The sequence below is a fragment of the Hippocampus comes genome, unplaced genomic scaffold (assembly GCF_001891065.2).
Source record: "Hippocampus comes isolate QL1 unplaced genomic scaffold, H_comes_QL1_v1.1 scaffold107, whole genome shotgun sequence".
In the NCBI taxonomy this organism is placed as follows: domain Eukaryota; kingdom Metazoa; phylum Chordata; class Actinopteri; order Syngnathiformes; family Syngnathidae; genus Hippocampus; species Hippocampus comes.
The window spans coordinates 936,239-961,323 of record NW_017804846.1 but is presented as its reverse complement, the minus strand read 5'-3'; the positions used below and the strand labels follow the sequence as shown (position 1 = coordinate 961,323).

Sequence of the window (25,085 nt, the reverse complement as noted above, 5' to 3'; positions counted from 1 at the left end):
TTTAGAAACTAATAATAATGAATTAAAAAATGCATGTTTGCCAAGAAATTGTGTGCCTACTAAATGATTAATGCAACAAATTCCATGCAACCTCCACCACGAGACCTGAACAGGCCACAAATGGGTTTCTTCGTGTTAGTAACTCAACGCTGCCCTGCACCTACCCACCCACAAACTATCATGTGTTTACTCTTTCCCCATCAGATCAGCTAAGCCTTCAAGCTTTAGATGGAGGAAGGAGGGGATTGATCGCCTTTCTACTTCCGAGACAAAAACCTTTGCTAAATGACCAAAAGAGGCACAAGGGAGGGTTTAAGATCAATCAATTCAATTTGCTCTTGAGAGAAAATGAGGAGATGAATTACTTTTTTTCAAGCGCAATGTCATTTCCTGCTGAAACTTTGACCACAAAGTGAGGCTGGAGTTTTTGGGAAGGGGATATTAAGCAAATGGGAAATGTTTTGGCAAGAAGAAGCGGGGTGAAATAGAGGGCTAACCAGAACTTTCAAGTGGTGCTTGTGGTATGTTGACTATGTTAGAGCAGCATATCTGAGATAGGACATGCACTCGTGTACCTAATGTTTTCCACGTACAATATTTACAAGATGGGAAATCTTGTGCGTTAAGTACTTGCTTGTGGACGTCATAGAGCGACAATGTTTATGCCAAAGCAGAAATGAGAAGTTGAATTTGGGCCTGACTGTGTCGCTGAGCTGATTTAAAACTGGCTCGAGTGAAAGCTGCCCTTCAATAACATTCATCACTAACAGAGAGGCATTGTGGGAGTAGGCCCGTCAGTCTACAGAGGGACAGCCAGAGATTCGAGACAAGAAAGGTCATTGAACTTACCTTCTTTTTACTGCAATAGATCTGCCATTTCTTCTCATCTGGCAAAGCGAACATGGCCTCCCGATTCTTATCAGTCAAATCCAACTCGTCCTGCAAGAAGGGAAACATTCATGTGTTGAACCATTGTACAAACTTATAGCATGTATGGCAACTTGTTATTGATACAATTCTGGTAAATCCACTTATAGAGTAAATGCACTCACTCAATGATGAGAAACAAGCATTCAAATCAGCTAACCGATTATTCAATTTAGCAATAGCGGTGGGCACCAAATTCGCAGGGTGGCATTTGAGTGTCCAATCCTCCCCAGTCCACAGAAGACTATTTACTTTCACTCTGTTGCTCTGCTCAATTCCTTTGCCATGTACAAGGAGCCTCCTGCTCCTTTTGAAATGCATATGAACCCAGGAAATGAGTTCATGCTTGCCAGAGAGGAAAAGTAAAGTTTTGAGAGGGGGTACGTAGCTAACCCCCCACCCCCAAATGCTTTAATGGACAAAGTAGAATGCAATGAATAAAATAAAACTGCTGGACAACAAAAACACAGAGGATATGATGAGACGCTTTAGAAGAAGGGCTTTGTGCTCAAGCTTGAAACTAATCTCATCATAATGGTCTTGGCACCATGACGTCAACCAGAAGTACCGCGACCCCAAGCTCCCCCTCCAAGAGTAAAAATGGCCAACAGTGCCAGGGTGGGGGGCCCGTTGAAGCCAAACCAGTAGCTTCACAAGTTTTGGTTTTTTTTTTTAATCCATTGAGCTGGATGGGGGGTGGGTGAGGTGCACATTGCAAGCCTGACACGTTCAAGAGTGACATCATCTTTCATCCAGTGCTTTCAATACCAGAACTAATTATCGTGAGTTTTGAAGAACATAAAAAGGAAAACCTGAATGGGGTGAACTTGAAGGACATGTTATACAGACTGAAACCACAAAGGAGCTTTAGAATCATAGGTCTAAGCCTTTTTCATCCCAATGGCATTATTTCACTTATCAACTGTGACTCTAACCCGAAGATTGCCTGCTACAATCGAGTCAAAGTACAGATCCTCCCTTCCCTCAATATTTACTGATTTTAATTTAAACCACAAACGACTCCCCACATGCTCCGACTAAGGAATCAAGTCTGAGAAGTTAGCTTATCTCTGAAGTAGGGCTGGGAAAAAAAGTGAACCAACTCGGTTATTGGTTGAAACAAAAAACTGATGCCTCAAAACTGTTTTTCATAATTTTATAAAACATATTTGAGGCACCTGGAAGCAACAATTGGCCACTTTTGTGTTTTGGTATGGATATTTGTAGCTGCAGACGCTCTCTTCCAGCAACCTATTTTTATGAAGATGAAGTATTTGTGATCGCTTTAGACTGAAAGGGGGGAAAAATATGGTTTTATCTACTGCTGCAAAGCGGAGGTGGCAGAGCTCGGCGCCTTCAACATGGGAATGTGACGTGCGTGATGATGAGCAAGTGGCTGCTTTGGTGGCTGCTTGAGGTAGCATAACACAGCTTTAAATGGTATTTTAACACTGAACAAACGTAATCTTCGTCACTACGCCCCAACACTATTTTACGGGGGGCCAAGCATATTCCACTGAATTGTCGTGACCGTTCAGTACATGTTAAAGCTTTAATTAGCTTACCATAGCTTCCTGTCTATCCCTCATCGCTAGGCGCTGAGCAGTGAAGAGTGCGAGTGTAAAGTAATGTGATTATTGTGGGAACTGTGAATGAAAAATAAAAGAGCGTGACAGTAGCGACCGGATCTTTAATTGTATTTTATTGCATTTTTTTTTTAATGGGTTTCTAAATGTTTTTTTAAGTCCTCGCATCCACTGCGGTCCATCGGAGCAGAGGCACTTGACCTGGCCAGAGAGAGAGCGCAACAGCTTGGCTTATATGAAAATTCCGAGGAAAATCTTGTTTACTTTTAAGTGAGAACAGTGTATAATCATCAGCTTGGCAGAATTAAGTGTTATTTATAGATGTGTGCTTATCAGTGACAAACATTTTACTGAAAAAAAAATTTATAAAATTGCCAAGTGGGCAGTACTTGCGTGCGCAGGGGAGGGTGTTTGCTGAAGAGAGTGTCGAATTCGATTAATTGATGAAATAATCGATAAGATAATCGATTCAACAGAAATTTGTTTGTGACAGCCCTACTATGCAGGCAGGCCTCTCGCCTTTTCATTGGGTCAAAGCCCTGCTGTCCAAGCTGCACCTAATTAGAAGACCTGATACTGAGAGCTTCTGGGGAAATCTCTGAGAATAAGACCCTTGGATTCGAACCAGATGGGAATAGAGCCCAACAGTGGATCTCCGGCTACTTCACTCTGCCCAGCACTCTGCCTCTCAATTGAATGTCCGAAATGGAAAAGATACGGTATTATGAAAGAAGGGTGTACGGAATGCAGGATTCTACAGTTTATGGGATGTTTATGTTTACTTTAGGGTTTTACGTAACACTTAAATGACTGAGTGGCTTAAATTGCAGAGTAGCAAGAGAAGAAAAAAAAGAAGGGGAGCAGCAGGGCAAGCCTTCAGGGCTAATGAATCCTCTAAACAGCAATCACATTTTTCAGTACGTTAAGAATATTACTTCATTCTCACGTTTCTCGCTATCAAACCATGAAAAAATGGATAAAGACAAGAAATGAAATGCTCCATTTTGATGTCACTGTAAACATTTTGTTGACACTCTACCGTTACAGAATGCTATTACTAGAGGATACGCACACAAGTTGTGTTGGATTTCATCTAAACGCGAGAACGTAGAGCAGAGATGATGTGGAAATTGGGTGGGTGGAGGAATCTTTGGTCACAAAAGATTTTTCTTTTTCCCCGTTATGCATTAGTCCATCCTTTTCTTCTACCTCCACCTCACTTCATGTTCAAAACGTGTCCCTATGTTCCTATCACATGACCTTGCCTTACGACCTTATAATAATACCCTAAAACATTCAATCCTTAAACACACCAAATTCCAAACAAACCAAATCACATTCCACCTTGGCTGTGCAAAAACCGTGCCCCCGTACATCTCCGCTAACATACTCCAGTTGGGAATTCATATAAACCAAAACTAATATTGTTACACCTGTTGCTCAAAAGGGGAAAATACATACCTTAGGCTACTGAGACCTTCTTTCATATTTTCAAACAGCCTATCGAGTACGGTAATGTTACAAATTAAAACGGGTGTCACGGTGTACCATATGTGCAGCAGACTGACGGACAGGCCAGATCATTCAATTTCCTGTTTCACAATGCCAGTCGGCCTCTCAAATGTGCTGAATTATAATGAATACTGAGACAAAATGAAAAAAAGAATTGAGTCAGTGGCGGCAAAGTCCAGAGAGCACACGGGGGCTCGTGGCTGAGACGTGAACAGGCGTAATATTAAGGTCACTGGTGTTAGAATAGGCGGACATTACTAATGTGGGGTGAAACAAGACTCATGCACTGTATAACCGCTACACCCTAGACAAGAATATTTGACAAGTGATGACAATGAAGCAAAAAAGAAAAAAAAAACAGACATTTTCATTACATACCGGTAACTAAAACTGTGAGGCGTCTTTCAGTGCTCCACCCCCCCAAAAAGCGTTATAATAAACGGATGCATTATTATTATTAAAATCAGTATTCAACGGTCATGCATGATTACAGCCAAGTAGTGATGCTGTATAATGCACAGTAAAGCCATTGAGGATTATTAACATGAACATGCATCGATCCATCCATGCATTATCCAAGCCGCTTATCCTTATGAGGGTCACAGGCATCCTAGAGCTTATCTATGGGCAGTAGGTGGGGTACACCCTGAACTGGTTGCTCACAATTACAGCTAGGAACAATTTGGAGTGCTGGGTCAACCTACCATGCATGTTTTGTCGGAGGAAACCAGAGTACCATATACAAGTGTGTGTGTGTGTGTGTGTGTGTGTGTGTGTGTGTTTAGACATAAAACTGCACACAGGATGGCCGGAAGCCAAAATTGAACACAAGACCTCTGTCCCGTGAGGCAGACGTGCTAACCAGTCGGCCACCTTAACATGAACATATCAAGGCTAATCCTATAATATATCTATCTATCTATCTATCTATCTATATATATATATATAAAACGACACAAAAATGACGGCAAGGAGACGATGCATGTCTGCTGGATATGTTTATGAAAGATTCATCAACTGCACATCGCAGAAGAGAAGAGCATAAGGATCCCTGTAAAATGCAGGGAAACTTGGGAAGTAAAACTATGCTAAATAATATTAAGTCTCTCTCTCTCTCTCTCTCTCTCTCTCTCTCTCTCTCTGTCTCTCTCTCTCTCTCTCTCTCTTTTTTTTTAATCAACTAAACCTCATGATAATGGAGGCCACAGAGACAAAACGTGGGAGTCGAGAGGTGTTAACTGTGGTGGAAATGCTGAAGGTGACAAAGTACATAAAATGTCTGAAAAAATATGTCGACAGGAAAAGAGGAGGATGACTGAGTGTGAATGCGGGATGTAAAAGGGAGTGGTTTTATTATTGTGGGACCACCAACTTTGAAGGTGTCAGACTCCACCTAAACAGGAATTGTGTGGTCCAAGAATGACATCCTGCTGGGAGGGAGCCTCTATTAACCATTATTTAAAAGGTGGGTTGAATCAAGTTTTACACTGGGTACCATGGACGAATTACAGTAGGCCCTGCAGCCATCCTGCGCAAGACAGGAAGCCCGATAAAAATAAAAAATAAAAAAAACTAAAAAAAAAACAGGGCAGATAAAAGGAGGTCATATTAGGCTTCAGGGGAAAATTACAGGAAGTTGTCACTGCTGGAAATTAATTATTTAATTCTACATCTAAGACCTTGCTTTAAAGTTAAACTACGCAAATGTAACTTTAAAAACACATGTATATATTATGAGACATGTGTAAATTTATTATACAAAATATCTTAGACTTTGCAAGCACACGAAGCTTACGTCTTGTAGCGCCTCAAAGAAGAGACCAAGTATCCGGTCTTTCTTTGAATCCTCTAACATCTCGTCAGTGCTCGCCTCATGCATCTTTGAAACAGTCCAAGCAGGGCTTGACCACTTAGTCAATATGGTTTCACTTATTTTACTAACATTAAAACGATGAGTTAAAGCTTTGGAGTTGAAAAGCCAGACAAGCAACTGGAAATGCATGTTGGAAGAAAGGACAAAAGGAAAGTGTGCTGGACTAAGGCCATACATGAAATAAGCCACTGCTTATATCAATCACGTCCCGCTGATTGAAAACTAAATATAGTGGATCCAGTTTCCTTATCAGACAGTTTACATAACGTGACAGGAGAAAGCTGGACCAATGCCATGTCTGTTTGGATCAAAACTCTCCAACACTACAAAAATATAACAAGAAAGAATGAGGCGCTCACTTATAGAAGTCAAACAGTTAAAGGAAACAAAACAAGGGCAGAACAATGTAAAGCGATTTTGAGGGTACGCAATAGTATGATTGGCAGAGTCAATCTGATGCCTTATTTGTTATTTGGTTTGGTTTCAGACAGCTCATCTGTCAGTCAGGCCACCCTGAGCCACGTTGTGGTGGCCCTACCAGAACTAGCACTGGCCCTGTACGTTTTATGATATAATTTGCGAGTTTTTTTTAATAGCTATTTTATATTTCGCAACTTTAGACTGCTGTGGGTGGGCCGGTGGTCCAGTGGTTGGCGCGTCGACCTCACCAGACAGGCCCCCCTGAGCCATGTTGTGGTGGCCCTACCAGAACTAGCACTGGCCCTGTGCGTTTTATGACATAATTTGCGAGTTTTTTTAATAACTATTTTATATTTCGCATCTTTAGACTGCTATGGGTGGGCCGGTGGTCCAGTGGTTGGCGCGTCGACATCACAGTGCAGAGGTACCGGGTTCAATTCCAGCTCCGGCCTCCCTAGGTGGAGTTGGCATGTTCTCCCCGAGCCTGCGTGGGTTTTCTCAGGGTACTGCGGCTTCCTCCCACATTCCCAATTTAGAGTCTAAATTGTCCCTATGTGTGAATGTGAGTGCAGATGGTTGTTTGTCTCTGTGTGCCCTGCGATTGGTTGGCAACAGGTTCAGAGTGTCCCCCGCCTACTGCCTGGAGACAGCTGGGATAGGCTCCAGCACGTCCCACGACCCTTGTGAGGATAAGCGGATCGGAAAATGGTTGGATGGATGGATTATTCATTGATTTAAAACTTGATTCATTGATTTTAAACTGAAATAATTGAGCAATGATGTTTGATGGTAACGTCATATTGGGGATTTGGCTGCTATTGTTTAAGCCCCGGCAAACTTGAATCATGGCCTAAGTCACTACTACTGAAAGAGAACGAGGGGCGGAGGAGCGCATATTATGAAGGCCTTTGCTGAGGGGTCCTTGAGCCTCGGCCATGACTTCATGAATGAATGTGTGTATGCGCGTTTGTGTGGTTGAAGTTGAATTGACGAGAAAATGAATAAATGACATAATTACAGACTCTTTACCATTTCATTGCAAGTGTTGAGTGGAACATTTCTCAAGGGTCCTCCTGATTGAGATGATTCAAAATCAGCCAGTCTTAAAATAATAAATTATAGTGTGCATGGAGCAACCCAGCCGCTGGGGGGGCAGTGCCCTCCCCTGGGGGTGCACTGTTCCCCAGTGCCGGTCCCAAGCCCGGAGGAATGGGGAGGGTTGCGTCAGGAATGGCATCCGGCGTAAAACTTTTGCCAAGACGACCATGCGAGTTGGTAGGATGGTTTACAGGGGCGGATGGAAATTACTGACTCGCTGTGGCGACCCCTGAATAGGGATGTGCCGAAAGGAGAAGAAGAGTGTGCATGGAGCAGCGGTGGCAGTCTTTTGGATTTAGCTTGAGAACTTGAAATAGGACGTGTTACGGAGCCACTGAGCACCCAAATTTACACAATATTCATAAATATGCAGCATCCTGATTTTTACATCCCTCCATTAGATTCTGTACAAAGGACGATAATTTTGCAATGGGATAATTAATCAGTATGTATTGTATTGTATTGTATTAGTTGGAATCATCCAGATTGTGGGTCCACCTTATAAAAAAAAAAAAAAAAAAAAAAAAAATCACAACATGTTGACTGATGTCCAGCTGTTCTTTTTAATTAGCTTAGCAAGAGGAAATGCAATTTAGAAACAGAACATTCTGACCAAACACCGGAAGCATTTTCATGAAACTGTGGACTATGGGTGTCATCATCTGCAATCTGGATTGTGTCAACCCTCAACTCAGATTGTTGCCTTTGTCACTTAAAATAGTTTTTCATTCATAAAGTGCAAGGGGTAAGAGCTCAGTTCATAAGATTTTAGCTTGGTACGAAAGAGTTACGGTTTTTGAAAGCCCCTTCAGACCAAAAATATGGCAAATGACATTCAGTGATGACAAGTGCGGGGTCAGTATGTTTCCTGAATGTGGCGGACATGTCCTTGAGCTAGGCAGAGAAAGAACCTTGTATGTCACTGTGCATCGTGTCAACTTGTTTCCTTCCAAAGATTCACATGGTTCAAATTGTAATGTGTTTAGTGCAGGGGTCACCAACATTTTTGGAAGTGAGAGTTATTTGGTGACTGATTAATGTGAAGGGCTGCGAGTTTCATACATCTGAAATAACAAGGTTACCTTCTAATATTATTCTTAATTATTAATATTTGTTGACGACAAGAGACTGTTCAAGTTTATTTTTATACAGGGAACAGATACATATCAATAGGCAACACTTTTTTTTTCATTAATCTTTGCCATTGTTCATTTTCAAATGATCACTTGTACAACATTTCTAGAGGATCACAATGTCCCATGACCAGTGAGCTATTTTTAGAACAGCCCGCAGACTACTCGTGTGGTCCTTGGGTGGGGGCTACCTGTTGCCCGCGAGCACCAAATCGATGACTCCTAGTTTAGAATCTTTGCCTGGAATTTATTAGGCTAAAAACATGTGCATTCACCCTCCAACAATGTAATTATTTTGCATTCGAACTATCATCCTGAGTCAGTAGATGAATGATGTGTCATTCTTTGACACAAAAGCAAATTGCCGTGTCTTCCCATTTTAATGTGCTGTCATTTATTTCTTTATTTTTGGGGGATAGTTCTTTCTAAAATATTATTGACAGAGCAGCTCGAGCCCTCGCCTTCCACTGGTGGTGTGAGCTGAGCGTGCACTGCACCGTTTCTGGACCCAGTGGAAGATTCCATGATGGATGTTAGGACTCTGGAGGTGGTTTACTCCTACAGTTGGCCCAGATCTGTCGCTCCCACTCCAGAGGCTCCATTCAGTCTTATTCACCTCCTCAAGAGAGTCTTTCATAGCAATAATCCCCCACCACTGTTACCAGGGAAACACGCTATTATGAGTCTTCATTTCGCCCCATGATACAAAGCATGTTTTCTTGTGTTACAAATACCATTGTGACTGGTCAATCTATATTTTGGTTGAACAGGTTGTCAGACACATGGTCAAATATGTCAGCATGTTGGAGGTGGTTGGATCAGGAAAGCAGATGGAGGGGGGTGGCCAATGACTTATTCCGATTCCCATTGTCAGGTAGAAGCATTTTGTATATCGGTCACCCAGTCTAAGCAAACATGAATCAAGTTGTCACCGTGAGTGATCGTCTAACAGGAACATATTTTTCTCCGCCCTCACATCTCTCTTGCAATAAAACTCATAAGTTGTAACTGCTACATCCAATGCTGTGATGCTTCTCAAAAGCAAAACAGATCAAAACAGACATGACCCCGAAAACTGAACATCTGATCCTGTGAAAAACAAAGTACCCAATCCAACCATCTCAAGATGAATCTATTCACAATATGTGGAAGGGACCTGATCCAATGAGATGGGAGAAAGCCAAATCCTCTTTTTTTTCTCTCAAGGGTCACAACGTTGCAAGAGGTTTTGAAATCAAGTACGGCTCCCGCTGTTTTGATGGCTGTTGCTCTCAGGAATTTATGTCAGGCTCATCAACGGAAGCTGAAGATACAATATTTACTCCAAAATAAGCAGCCGATCCCACAGTTCTTGAGACATAGTCAAGTGCTCCCATATGAAGAGCAGACTGAACATCCTAGCAAAACCGTTCTCTGTCAAATGTAATTGTCGTTTGAAAATATTTCGAGTTTGAGTGAACAGACATGGAAAGGAAGGGAAAAAAAAAGAAGGGAAAAACCTGAACATGTAAAAAAGCTGCAATACACTAGCATTGAGAATCACTGTTTGGAAGAATCACTGTTTGGAAGAATCACTTCTTGGAAATCTCTGCCTTAATAACAATAAAATATTTTGTAATGTAAAAAAAATAAAAAATACCTTTCGTCAGATTCTCCTGAATTGATCTGGACAGCTGCAGTAATCTAACCCGTTGGTGGTGAAGTTTCATATTCCAAGACAAAGAGACGTGTATGCCAGGAACCCTCCCATAGCCAAGACACTGAAAACATATTTGCCTATGGGGATAGTTTGAAGTGGGACAATAAATAAGGAGCTAAGATGAAGATGAAGGTTGGTAGAAAAGTGACCCAAAGACCGGAGGATACCAAACGTAACAAAGGAGAGCATAAGCACTTGTTTCTCCCAAGCCAGGTTACATTGTAGCGAACATCAACAGCAGACTTCAACACTTTCAGCTATGTTCTGATCCCTCAGCACACTCATTAAGGCTGGCATGTAAAAAGGCTGGCATCTACCATTAAACTTCATATGGACTCAAGATGGGATGTTGGCCATGCTGTGTGGGATTTATATAGAAGAGAGGATGAGCTTCCCTATTCGTGAAATGGGGGAAATGTGATGTAGCTTTATCTTAACATCAAGACCACACTGCCCTTAAATCTATTTATTTCTTAAACCGGGATAATGAGCCACATGCTGCTAACCATTGTATATCCAATAATATACATACAGTGCCCTCCAGAATTATTAGCACCCCTGGTTAAGATGTTTCGGGCCGGAAACATGATGTCAAAACTACTCCTCCGAAAATATAGAAGTAGGATTTGTACTAATAGTACTAAAATATGTAGGTAGACACTTACCACCAGCTCAGAGAAGCGAGCATGCAGCTCCTCAGCAGGCGGCATGGGGGCACTGAATTCCAGTAGCTGTAAGGGCACACTGTCCTTTAGGTTGATCTCCGGGGGCTCACTGCTGCCGAAGCAGCACAGGAACCCCAGGCCCGCCCTTGTCCTCTTCCTAGGGGGCATGGTGGTTGCAGTAGCACACGTGGCGATGGTGGAGTTGAAGCCAAAATGTTTAGGAAGGGACCAAGGGGGGGGATGAAGAGGGCAAGGCTGCTATCTAGGGGGCATGATCTGAAAGAAAGAAGAGAGAAACAATTCAAAATGGGACCTACAAAATGAAGAGACTGATTTGTAATTGCATAACACACATAAAATACACAAGCACGTTTCATCTGATCATGTCATTGATCACGATATAGCAAACCGCAACAGAATCATACTGTTTCAGTTATTACTCACTCATACAGACCATTATTAGCCCATACGTATTTGACAAAGGGATTCAAAAGTGTTTCAAACAAGACCTGGGAAGTCGAGGAGTTGGTGTGTATGGGTCAAGTCTTTCTTTAGCAAGTGGCATTGCCAACTACTGATCTGGCATGCATATAATACGGTGGTCAAGCATTTTGAATGAATGAAGTTGCATTTCGAAAAGGACTGGGAAGATGTTACTCCTACCACCTTCCTTATAACTCTACTGTATATGACTATAACCTTATATAAACATCATTATAGTACTGTATGAATATAACCGGTAAGAAATATTGATATTTCTACATCCATATTCCTATATACAGTAATACTTATTGTAAGTTGTCATTACAAGTTGTCTTTGTAAGTTGTATATATAGAGAACACGAAGAGAATAATGCAAATGATTGTGTTTGCATTTTTTTCCCCTTTCTCAAAAACGCTGTGTTTGGCACTTCCCATGTAAACATCAAAAGGCCTCATTCGCAACAGTCTGTAATCACTGACGGAATCAAAGCTTGAAGCAAAAACTTTCCAACTGCTCATTTGAGCTGAGCTAGCAAAGTGCAAGCTAACTGCAGCCTTACAAATATATTTTGTTTTCTTTTGTTTATCCAAGATGGACAAAGATCAGTGCGACAGAGACAGTGAGGGACCTGGTTGAAATGCGCAGCTTTCAGTTACAATTCAACAAAGAGACCTCTTGTCTGTGAGGTACAATCGCGCCTCGGCAGTGTGTCTATGAGCCGTTGTTCGCACACTGAGCTGCCCTAATAGTGCCCTTTCACTTTTCAATGGCGCAGACAGTGTGTGTGTGTGTGTGTGTGTGTGTGTGCAGTCGTGGATGGCAACGCTATGAGTTAAGCAATGAATCGGAGACATCAACCCGAGAGGATTTCCTCAGCGCTACAAAAGGGATATGGGTGGTCACTGAAAAGAAATAATGCACACTTTACACTATATTACGGCCTTTCAGAACTCACACACACAACCACACATTACACCCACTGCATTTCACAAACGGTGACAGTTTACCGCCATTTGGTGGCAGAAGGGCCTGTTATGTAACGGTATTAAAAAGAAATCTAGCAGGAATGTTTGACCAAGAGGTTCTACTTGGGAGCATAGGTTCAAACTGAAAGACAGTTGCCGGTCCGGTTTGAAACAATAACAAGAAATATTTTTCTTCAAGTAAAATTTTAATATTGCTGTCACATTTGATACATATATTTGATCGTTTATGCGCACGTAAAGTTTTACTTGAATCTGTGGCAAGAAATGGTATTACATAAATTCCTCCTTGCCATTCCTCTCACTCACTAACATATTCACTGAGCAGAGGCGTTCTCATTTCGTTGACTAAAAATAGCCGGGTGGTAAATTTTTTATGAACGCGCTAGGCCTTCAACATGAGCTTAAAAGAGTGATAGAGAGAAAAGAAAAAAGACATTTGAAATGCAGCCTTTTAACATTGCTCATTTGCTTTTTCTGCTTCCTTGCATGTACCTTGTGTAGGCACTGCTGTAAATAAACTGCTTTTTCCCCTTCATTTGGAGAACACGTCACTCGTGGGTTGCTTCCTTTCAGACACATTTCCTTCCATTTTTCTCTACGATCATCATCAAAGGTGGTGAGCGTTTCATAGTCATTGCAGTAGAGTTCCATGTCCTGTGAATGTTGATGTTGGAAAAGGTGTTCAGGTCCTGACAGCCTCCATTCTGGAGTATTTATACCTTTGGTGAACTAGACTGTGGCTTTCATCGATTGTTGAGTCCCAACAGTCAAAAACAAAAATTTGTCTTTCAAGACAAAATTAACACAATAACAAGCCTCCTCTTCATTGCTTATCGTTTCAATCTATAATGAGATTTTTGCTTTTCAATTTCCAGGCATTGATTGAATAAGTTAATGCGGTTGAATGTAAATTAATTGAATTACCACAAATCAGATAACGATGTTTGGGTACTCTAAGGGTCTGACCTAGTTGACTACTTGCTGTCATTCATTGCAGCAAAGGCAAAACACACAATGTGAGGCCTTTCGATACATGTTGGTCTAAAGCTGGATACAGAGCACCAGTAGGCCAACAAATAACAACAACCATTTTAACAAAAACTACTGGTGACTCTTGGTTGGATGTTATTTCCAACTTTACAGAAGGCAGTTTTTTTTGTTTTTGTATTTTTAAAGCAACTTCCTACAATTAACTGTCCCCCTTTTAAACAAAAACAACATACCAACCTATACGATGGCATTCACCTTTGTAAGGGTGTATGGATTGTCGCCATATCTTTTCTGTGCCATATCTATATGGCCAGTCCTCACTCAACACCAGACCTCCTGGCCTGCTTCCAGCCTAGACAAAATAAGCTGGGGACAAATATATAGTGCACACAGCAGAATGTACACAGCATCCAACATACAGAAATAGGATTATAATATGCTGTTAAAATATATCAGATTGAAGTAAGCATCTACAATACAATACATCCTGATTCATATTGCGCTTTCACAACAGCTGCAGCTGTAACAAAGCGCTGAACAAAACAGTTAACATAAAGTAAAATAATAAACACTGTACACTGATGTCTTGGTCATTGGTGCATTTGGGTGACGACTCAAAGTGACATACTTTTGCAAAGAAAAAATATATTAAAAATAAAATAAAAATGTGAACCCTTTGCAATGACCTGGATTTCTACATACATTGGCTCTGATAGTTGAATGCTGTGCCTTTTTTGTCTCTCTTACTGTTTTCCTTCCACACAATTTGCTTTCACCTGTCCACACAAATAGTTCAAACCTGAAGCAATGTTTATTTATTTTTTTCTTGTGCGATAAAATTAAGGATATTGTACTGCCATGTCTTCGATTTTAGGCTTCCCTCGCCGCTACTGAGGGAATCCTATCATGTCTTTACCTCTGCTTAGTAATATGCATTTGGCAAACAGATAGTGTCCACCACGCGCTGTGGAGAGACCGGCTGCGCCAGTTGGAGTGGAGCTGCACCGTGAGGCGTGTTAGAAGGTGTTGACGATCAGTGTGTCTTATAATTCACGAACAAGAGCCGACCATCGCTGGCTGGGGGCACCTGTTCCGAATGATCGGTGTGGTATTCTTAAGAAGCATTTATTTCTTTTTGTTAACCTTACCTACAGTTAGCACACAGAGCGAAAATAACATCTACGTACAGCTTTTTTGTTTCTTATCCGCATCTCTTATCTACATACTCCTTTTACATGATGATCCAAGTGCTCAGACTGAGACATCAGTCAAGTAAACCTGGTCATTTAACATTTTGTCCACATCGCACAACCCTAAAGCATACTGTTTGTCTATTGCTGTGAATAGCATAGCGTTCAGATCATATTGTAGGGTCAATACATGCGGAAATTCAAAAAATTACAGAGGGTTCACAGTTGTTTTTTTTTCCTTGCAACTCTTATGTGGCCATCTTAAAAAGATTAAAATGAGCTTGGTTAGCCCAGTGGGTGAAAGTAAAACTAATTATTGGCAGGACAGCAACTGTCATGCTGTATACCAAGAGACCGTCATCTCAATGGCAGTGAAAAGGTTGGTACAAATCAGAACTAAAGAAAAACATCTGCTCCCAAACCATGACTGTCACCTTGTGATCCAGCCTACAAATGCTGAGCAGATGTGCAGGCAAATAGCAAATTTTGGAGAAAAAAAAAAAATGGACATCCTATGTCTCATAGCATCTATGAATGGCATCTTGTGAGATGCCAACTTGTTCCATGAAAAATTTGGTAGGGGAGCGGAGAGGGTGAGAACGGTGCCTGCCACTTGGGGACCTGGCTCGTCCTGAGGATACGGTACCATTGAGCAAGGAATCAAATTCCTTAAAATGCTCCCTTAGGGCTATATTCTCCCATTCTATGCATACGTCCTTTTTAATGCGCCTGGGCTTGCACATTTTTCATTCTCGCATCCATACTTTTTGATACACCTTGCTTGTGTAACTTGGGAAATTGTGTGCAGCACTAAGAGGAATAATTCATTGACATCTGAGGCTGGCATGAAATCATGGGGCAGGGAATTTTTCAGAGACTTTTGAATGTCGTTAAAATCCATTTGAATGCTATCAAACACTTTACATATGAAAATAAGAATCAGACGTCACCAGGGGAGTGAACTGACTCTAAACGTACAATGCAAAACGATGTTTCACCTTCACTGTGCACGGGTCGTACAACAGCCTCAACAGCACATTAGAGACAAAGTATTAAAGTCCAGTGGGGAATGCTTTAAGCATGCACACAGGACCAGATTAGGCAGAGAATGGCAACCTTTTACGTTTGCTCCATCCAAAGCGATTATCTGTCATGAGTGTGCGGAAGTGACAAATTTGAGTGGAGCTGAGAATTTGCGCAGCCAGAAATGCACACTGCCACATGCCTTTTTTGACTTAAGCACAAGGAAGAATGTGGTGCGTAGTGCTTAAAACAGACCCCAGTTGGAGTCTGTGCAACTGTGCTCACTACTGCAATGGTTGAAATGCAGAGAACAAAATCCTGAATACGCATGGACAAAAGTGACATCATGAAAATAAAGACTAAAAACAAAAAGAAGCAACAGCCAACCAACAACAGTTGCTAGCATACAAATGAGAAGAGAAGAAAGAAGAGGAGAATTGACCATGAAAGAGACTATTTCCGTAATTTACAATGGTAAAAATTATTTTCACATCTGAACAAATGAGAGGTCTAACATGAGGGAGGAGGCCGGGATGAACATTGGGTAGGATATGACATTGTTTTATTTTACAATGCTCTCTCGTTCGTTAGTCAGAGAGCTTCTTTGATCGAGTCACGTAGCAGTTTAGTCGGAATAAAAAAAAGTAGTGTGTTTCCGGTAACCCGACCAAGCGAGAATTTCTACGTCGAAAAAAAACTTTACGGTCGGCATTTTTTTCAAACAACCCTTTACATTTTTGTGTAGAGGGTTTACATCAGTGCAAACTCTCGTGATCTTCACGTTGAGCGCGTGCGTCGTTTGCCCTGTCGTCTGTCAACAACATTGAATCATGGCGGCGGCCATGATCTCCGATGACAGTTTAAACCGCGTTTTCTGTGTTACAGTCGCATGCACGCACCGTAATGTTAAGAAAATAGCATCGATTGATGTCTTGAAAAAATTCAGCGAACTATTTGATGAACACCACGGGCCGAGTAAAAACCGAGGGCAGAGGAGGACGGCGGAGGCGGAGGCGGCGGCGCGCCCCGGCCCCCCCGAGTCCGGAGCGGGGAGAAAACTAAATAGGTGGCGGCGGCGCCGGCCGCGGAGCAGCGGGGGCGTTGCGGGGATAGGGGACGGTGTCGGGCACGGGGTCAGTCGGTGCGTCTAGTCCAGGCCGGGCCGCGGCCGGCGTCGGGGACCTCTCCCCACCGGTGCCATCGCGACCCGGCCGACCTCGGAACCTAACACCCAGCCGCCGGGTACCCAACTCGGCGAGCGGGGGGTTCAATGTCTCCTTGTTTTATGTTTTATGGTTATTTTGTTTAAATTTTTGATGGGAAAAAAAAGATTAAAAAAAAAAAAAAAAAAAACTTTGTCCGACCTACCGACCCTATGCTGAAATTTCATGTTACCAGAAACACACACTCTTTTTTGTTTGGCCTTTTGAAGTCAATTAGCTCCGGAGAACTCGGCTTCCGCCGCCCCACGGAGTATCAATTTTTGGTCGTAAATATTCACCATGTACATTCTTAAAATTGTTGGCCCCGACTGGTTTTGGACACCATTATCGGAACAAATCGACTCTTAACACAACTCACACATAAGGATAATCTTGTAAGACAAAAGATTGACGGCATTTGACGTCCTTGGTTGGGAAGGGGCAAGACTGCGACAAAAACAGCCTGATTGTCTTTGTGTGTTTACCCGGCCTTGGTGTGCGAGTGCTGCTCCTAATGACAGACATCAAATTCTACAAACACACATGCACGCACTCTTGTGGCAAGCGTGAAACCACAGAAGCACTTTGATGAACTCCTTTGCACATGCTTCATGGCGCGCATACAGCCATACATTCACATCAAAAATGACACGCTCCCACTAGAGGCTCAGATGTGAGCGCATTTTGCATACTCACACACCGTGACCCTGAAGCAGAGAGACGAGCCTGCTGGCAACTCTGAGTCTTGGTCTGGAGTGTAGCCAAGCATGGTGAGAGAGAGAAAGTAATGTGAGGAAGGTGATGGAAGGGAGGGAGCTTTAAAGGGAGATACTGCTGCCACTTCTCATTCAACACACTAACTCTCTGCGTGGTCCCCTGTGCCTGGAAGTAGGTCACCGCGGGAGGAGGGAGCAGCACTGATGAGAGAGAGAGAGAGAGAGAGAGAGAGAGAGAGAGAGAGAGAGAGAGAGAGAGTTTCTGAAATCGTGTGTGTGTGTGTGTGTGTGTGTGTGTGTATGTGTGTGTGTGCGCTGTGAGGGGCAAGATAGAAGAGGTGAGAATATATCCATAAATGGATCAGTCCATCAAACATCTGTGGCCCGGATGATTTCCTTTCCTCTCCAGAACATTCATCACATCACCGTACGGCTCAAAGTAAAAATGACATATACGTATAATACGTCAAGCTCCTGGTTTTGCGATCACTCGTGATTGCAAACATATGCTTGAATTGTAGAAAATTCATCACATCTCCTGAAATACATTTGCTGCAACATGCTCTTCGGTTAGGACGTGGCTTGTTTAGTTTTTCCCTTCATTTTACATCGTTACATCATTGCTAATCCCAGTCAAATCGTGTTTTGTCCAGCATGCTTCCACGTGATGTAAAACATGTACAACTGTAATGACATAATACAGTATTGGGTTAGTCAACAATCACATCTCATCATGACACAGGATGTGTTCTGTCATCAATATGTAATCAGACAAACACAGATCAGAGCTTGTGATCAGATCAGAGTTAGCTACACATAAATAATATAAAGGAGATCCAATTCAAGAGTTTTGTCAAAAAGTCTACTTTTACAAATCTCACGATATTGCGGCCTTTACGGCTTTTCCACTTGGTATATATATATATATTTTTTTTTTTGCATACATGCTGTATATCAAGGGATTTCACGGCCATTATTTTTCCACAGACTGTTACTTGAACTCACGTGGCAATAAGTATGAGCCAGGAAGAAAGAGTGCATAAAAGACAGAATACCCAAAGTTTGTGATCATATTTAATTAGCTCAAGTCCAATGCCCCTGTTGAAAAGCACAGCCGTCTAAACTACACAATTGCACGTCTATAATAAAGTAAACATCATTTAACTTTAATATAGCCTACCAGGACTAGTTAGAATGAATTATAATCCTTGCACTGCTGGTAAGAACAGAATATAGACAGAAACACCGTTGCACTTTCATTCATTTTATTGAACATACTGACAAAATACAGTAAATGCAAGCATATTCTTAGACGAAGAGTCAATGGTCAAAATTGACTCTGTCACTCAATGGAGTGGGTAACAGTTAACAGCCAGCCAGCTGTACATTCTCATTCACTGACTTGCACGTCCCTCAACACGCCAGGGGCCTCACTTATCAATGCCGCATATGCATAAAACTAAGCCTGAAAAATGCACGTTTGCAGCTTCCTGTGCAAAGTATATGACCTATCCAAAAAAATTAAATAAACTGCACAAATTTAAGTGAACATTAACCCATGAACACATTTTGATCAGCCAGCACGGATCACTGCATTATAAGCCGCATAGAAGCTACAATAGTGGCTGCGGTTGCGTTAAGCATCCGCTAGATGGAGCAACGCTAAGGTGAATACAATACAATACAGCTTTATAGAGCGTTCACAACTGCCGCAGCTGTATCAAAGCACTGTGCAGGACATTTAAAATACTATGTCCAAGAAATCAGAATATTGATCTATATAGAAGGCACATCAGATTATATGGCACTCATTTGTTCAACCTGTTATAAGAAAGTAAAAAGAGGAAAGGGGAAAAGAGGAAAACATGCTCATACGCAATAATTTGTCAAAAAGCAAAACATCCAACTGCGTTTACCTGACCAATACGGGCAATGCCCACTAACTAGATACTGGTGACCCAGACATGCCCTCACCAAAATTCCCTCCCTTGTGTCCGATGACTAATGCACCAAGCCTCCATTTTTGATCCCTTACAAAGCAGTTGACTTCAAGCCAAATCACCTTAAACACAGAGAGCTCATTCTCTCAGGGAGACCCATGGCCCACCCACGGCTACTGTTTCAGACCATCGGGGAAACAACATTAGTCGAACCTTACTGTGGTCAAAGGTCATATTGTGTGAAGAGCTGTTCTAGTAATGGAGCATGCATAGCCATTAGAACGAAGATGCATGAGATCTTTTTTTTTTTTAATTTCTTTTTAATTGTGCATACAATGCTCAAATGTTTAATGGTGATGATGTGTTTGAACAGCAAAAAATAAGCGGAACAAAAGAATGTAAACATGCAAAATGAGACAGCGCCGAGGGCACTTAAATTCCTGAGTGGTGACATTACCCAACTATTCTGGTCCAGACCTCAGTGGCAAGCAGAAAGCTTCTGCCTTACAGAACAAATGACCAAAGTTGATCCAACATTATTTCACAGTACATTTAGATGCAACGCCTTCCTGTGCTCGTTCGGAAAGTACACCTTTGGATCTGGAGTTCTTGTTGCCAAACTGAGATTTTGTGACAATCTACACACCAAGTGGCTTTCTCACATGGTACTGAGGACCCGGTTCGCAGAGTTCCATCCTGCAGCCTCATCGGGTTCTTATTTCTTTGTGCCTTTGCAAGTTGTATGTGGTGACTTCTGATTAAGTGTTCATCGATTTTGTGCCGACGTGCATCTTCCAGGAAGTTTTGAAGGATCGGAAATCCACCCTTTCCTTAAGCCTCCCCCATTGTAATTACTGTGCCTCTTTCAATTGCTTCCTTTGGGCAATTCTGGAATCAGATATGGGAAGCTATGTAGACGAGAGAGCTGAAAATCTATTCGGCTGTTGGTCTTCGCATGTCCTCAGTGTCCCCTGTATATAAGGTTAGAGCAGTGGTTCTTAACCTTGTTAGAGGTACTGAACCCAACCAATTCATATGCAGATTCATCGAACCCTTCATTAGTGAAAAATAAAAATATGATTTTTTTATAAATTGAAAAAGCATCAACTACCAAAGGCGTGTTTGCTTGAATGATCTGTCTCGCTAAAGACCAATAACATCAGTACACTTGCAATGACTCGTTGCTTCAACGAGCTGCCTGAAAATAGCTGTCTGTTGAGAAAATGAAGAAATGTCTCTGTCTGCATTTAATTGCCCCATGGGGTGAGTCTTGCAATCCAGTATAAGCAACAGGATTAACCATGCCTTAATTTAGGATTTACTTGTAATTGCCTTCACCAAGTCTAAGCAGGAAGTAATCTTTTATTGACTGTATTCATTTGCAGTTTAGCCACTAAAAGAGGTATTAATTGGCAACATGACAAGATTGATGATGACATGACAAGACAACGGACACTTCAACCTGAGTGGACCACACCAAAATGTTGAAAATCATGTGATGAGTTCCGAAGAAATTTGTTGTTTGTTGTATTATTCCATCAAAAAAAGGCCTTTTGGGGGAACGTTCTTGAGTCATATCGCCTACGGAAAATCTGATTAAAAAGAAAAAAAACCCTTCAAATTTTAGTAACGCAATATAACTGAATTATTTTGCAATGTACAGTATCTCCTTGAACTTTTTGTTTTTTTCAGCCACTCGAGAAACCTCTCTCCTTTCAGTTAAAAATATCCACCCAAAAACTCATAAGGGTCGCATTTAAAATTACTGTTCCATTTCAAATGGCATCACTTGCCCTAGAAAACTACACTTTGATAATTTCAAAAGGAATATTATTCATGAGAAGAGCTTTGTGGTCAGTAGAGTAAGTCATGTAGTTTAGTAATCAGTTGTTTTTTTTTTCCTGAATGTATTTGTTATGAAAGCTTTTAGAGGCCATTGAAATGGAGTTCTTATTCTTATTGGGGTTTTTTTTTGTTTGTTTGTTTGTTTTTGGGCAATTCACCAAAAATGGCAGCCACTTGTGTTATTGCTATTTTTTTGTACAGGTGCAAAGCTACTTTTAATTTCCATAAAACATTTTGTTGAGGAAAAGGGTAACAAAATGTCTACTTTTTGAAATGTTATATATGTCATAGTTATGTATAGGTTTCAAACTGTATCCTGGGGGGTGGGGGGAATACAGTATTGTACCTTCACGAGTACAATGGTGTATTACGGTTTTCGTCCCACCAAGTAACTTTAATGCTTATTCTATTTATTTATTTATTTTGATGCTACCCAAAATTTTGGTTCTCAAAAGCAAGTTATACTGGTGTCCAATAACCCTTTTGGATCTATGTATGTTGTTTGATTCTCAAGGGACATAAATGAATCCATACTCTAACCCAGTGGTTCTTAACCTGGGTTCGATCGAACCCTAGAGGTTCAGGGAATCGGTCACAGGGGTTCGACGGAGCCTCTGCCATGGAGGTTAAGACACCCGACTCAACATGTCAATTAGTTATGACATGCCCGCTTGGCCATCACTGGCTGCAGATGATCACATTACATTGCTTGTCCAATCAGTGCTGCGGGAGATTTTTTTGGGAGTTTTTTTTTATACCTTGAATTTGTATAAACTCATATTTTTTGTTTTTCACTCATGATGGGTTCTGTGAATGTGCATATGAACTTCTAACAAGGTTAAGAACCATTGATCTAGACAAAGCTCTTCAAGGTGACCAAAAATATCAGCATTGTCAAATTTCAAACAGACTCATGTTGAAAATGTGCAAAACGTCTGCTTACTATCTGGGATTTGCTTTCAATATCAAACCCTAAGACATTTAACTGCCTGTTTCACAGCCAGCTTCTGAGAATTCTCCGAGGTCTTGTTTGATTCCAGCCGACATCAAAACAAACAAGCATTGCTGGTTTTAACAGGGCAGAGAAGCACAGTAGGCCACCTCACGAATGAAAACGAAATGCCAAACCACTGGAAAAAGAGGAGGGTGGATATATGTTTCTAATCCTTGGGGGATGTCTTTAATAGCAGTTTAATTTGGTTTGATTCGTCAAAAAAAAAAAAAAAGGTAATTTCCTGGTGTGTGGAGTGGTCATGACCGCATAGACCACAAGAAGTACAAGGCTTTGTGGCATTGTGCGTTTAGATGTTTTGCTTTGATGTGCCAAAAAGAGTATTATATTAAATTGAACAGTTGCAGTTGGAAGAAACTGATGAGAGGCAAGTCTTCACTCGCTGAAACCCGCTGACAAGATGTCAGAACAAAACGCACATGTACACTGGAAAATAACGTTGAAGAAAACCTTCACGAATGCAATCCTTTGTGCTTTATCTTTGCAAATTCACACCCTTTACTCATAATTCAAACCAGATCACGAGCATTACTATTCATTCACTACATTTCAAAGGCACCAACATTGCAACACGTTACGGTGAAATGTAATCCTTGGCATCATTTTTTTTCTGAAATATCCAACCCCAGAATTATAACCTTTGCTAGATGAAACGGTTTGTATTCCATGGGGCGGGGGCATCACTACAGCCATGTGTTCTACACCAAGTCAAATACATTTTGTGGTAAAAGAATTTTGTTCGCATGAATGCAATATTTGAGCTGGCTAACAAATTTTAAAGAATGCTGCGTGGCCAACAAACTAAACATTATTTAAATCGAGCATTTGTTCTCGCTGCCAAATTACACTGTTGGAGAAATCATCCATCCATCCATCCATCCATCCATCCATCCCTTTTCCATGCCACTTATTGTCTACAGCAGTGGTCCCCAAACTACGGCCTGGGCGGCGTATCCGGCCCGCCTCCGCATTTGGTCCGGCCCCCTGAAAATACCACAGAGTATTTTGATTTATTTTTCATCGATGTGGATTTGTCTTTGATCATAAAGTTGGGCTTTTGCAATAAAATGTTCCTTAGTTCTGAACCGTTTTCATTATTAACTATTAATTAGTAACTATTTCATAAACACAGATACAATAAGGTGACATTTGGTGCATCTTTCTGTGCCGTTATCTGGCTACGCCAGAAAAAAAAAATCCGAAACCGGCCCCTCTCTCAGAGAACGGGATCATGGCGAAAAGGTTCGGTAAGAGAAAAATAGAATGCAGGGTATTTAACCCAAAGTGGACAAACGATGTTTTTGTTTCTTTCAGCGCAAAGAAACGTCTGTCAGTCTCATCTGTCAAGTGGCGGCTTCATTTTGTGTGGGTTTCTGGAAAACAATCCATTTTTACATTTCCGTACTCTTGCGGTCACCCTTTTTCTGTTCCAGACTGACCCCGGCCCCCCCATCACAGAAGCGAAAGCTTATGCGGCCCTCACAGGAAAAAGTTTGGGGACCGCTGGTCTACAGGGTCAATACCATGCGAAACGGGCACTACAAAGATGACTCGTCACTCATCAATCACAGAAATATAGAAGTGACAACGAATGACAGAATGGGAACTGAACCCACCCTGTCTTCAGAGAGATCAAACGAATGAACCACGAAATAATCGGTGCCTCAAAATACATTTTGGGTAGTAAAAATACATATCGGACTTAAAAAAAAATTTTTTTTTCATGATTATGAAAAATTTGCTGGTTTCATTCCTTATATCTTAGAAACGAGTTGACATTGCTCCCCTTCAAGTCCTCTAGCAAAAAAAAAAAAAAAAATTTTTCCATGTCATGAAATGATGACTACCCTGCATTCATGAAGCTATTAATACTGCTTGTATGAGGTCAACAGCTGAAACAGAGGACAAGGGGCTTCTGGGTAATGTCTGGAATGCTCGACTAGGACCGTTTTAGGCACACAATTACGGCTAGCCCTATGAGGGGACCAGCAGTTTTTTTTAAATAGCCTGAAGTAATATAACACTGAATTGAGGCACTGTGAAGAGGAGATATGCTTACACATCATAAGCCCTCGAAAGTGTGTCACAGGCACAATAGTGCCAGTCAATGTGGCCACTTCCCATGAAGGACAGAGGCAGGGCATGCATCATTTCTTCCAGTATCTCAAGAGTTTGGCTCTGCAGATTCTGTAAGCACTTTATGTTGAATATAACATGGTGGTAATCCGGTCCCAATGATCTGATTGTAATATTTAAGCAGCTTTTCAGACATAGTCCCTCTTTTTTTTTTTTTTTTTTAGCTGTCCTAATGAAAAGGTCATTAAGCTGCCAGTCAACAGCGGGGTCGATGCGATAAAGGGTCTAACGATAGCAAAGTGACTCCGCCTCGCTCTCCCAACTAATCCTGAGAGAGCACTTCATACATGAATAAAATATGAACACACCCAAGAGTGCTGACGGCAGCAGCGGATGCAGCGCACCTAACGTGTGAGCCCTCACCCTAAATTGATGCCTTGCCAACATGTTTTAGCTGTTGTCACTGTGCTTGACCCTCGGCACACAAGCGTGAATGGAGAATAAACACCCGTCCACATTACCTAGTTCATAAAGCACACATATAACAAGGACAAGATGTGAGACCATGTGACTCCCACTATAATGCTTGTGTTGAATCTAACTATTGGAAAAAAAAATAAATAAATAAATCAATTACAAGAGTGTTTGTTTCTGCCTTGTATTATTTTACCTGTCTCATAGATGTAAAGACATACGGCCAATTCAAGT

The 25,085-nt window shown here is 41.5% G+C and overlaps 1 protein-coding gene across 5 annotated transcripts in view; it reads right to left on the bottom strand.

Moving 5' to 3' along the window:
- daam2 (dishevelled associated activator of morphogenesis 2) overlaps window positions 1–25,085 on the bottom strand; it is a 94,989-nt gene that overhangs the window by 44,278 nt on the left and 25,626 nt on the right. For 4 of the 5 annotated variants that reach the window (XM_019876464.1, XM_019876488.1, XM_019876482.1 and 1 more), the window contains exons 2-3: window positions 10,914–11,189; window positions 850–939 (exon numbers count right to left, since the gene is read on the bottom strand). In XM_019876464.1, coding sequence (XP_019732023.1) covers window positions 850–939; window positions 10,914–11,081 — 258 coding nt within the window. In that variant the 5' untranslated portion in view covers window positions 11,082–11,189. Of the gene's footprint in view, window positions 1–849; window positions 940–10,913; window positions 11,190–17,488; window positions 17,623–25,085 lie in introns of those variants that run through there. The other variant, XM_019876470.1, reaches the window with a different exon arrangement.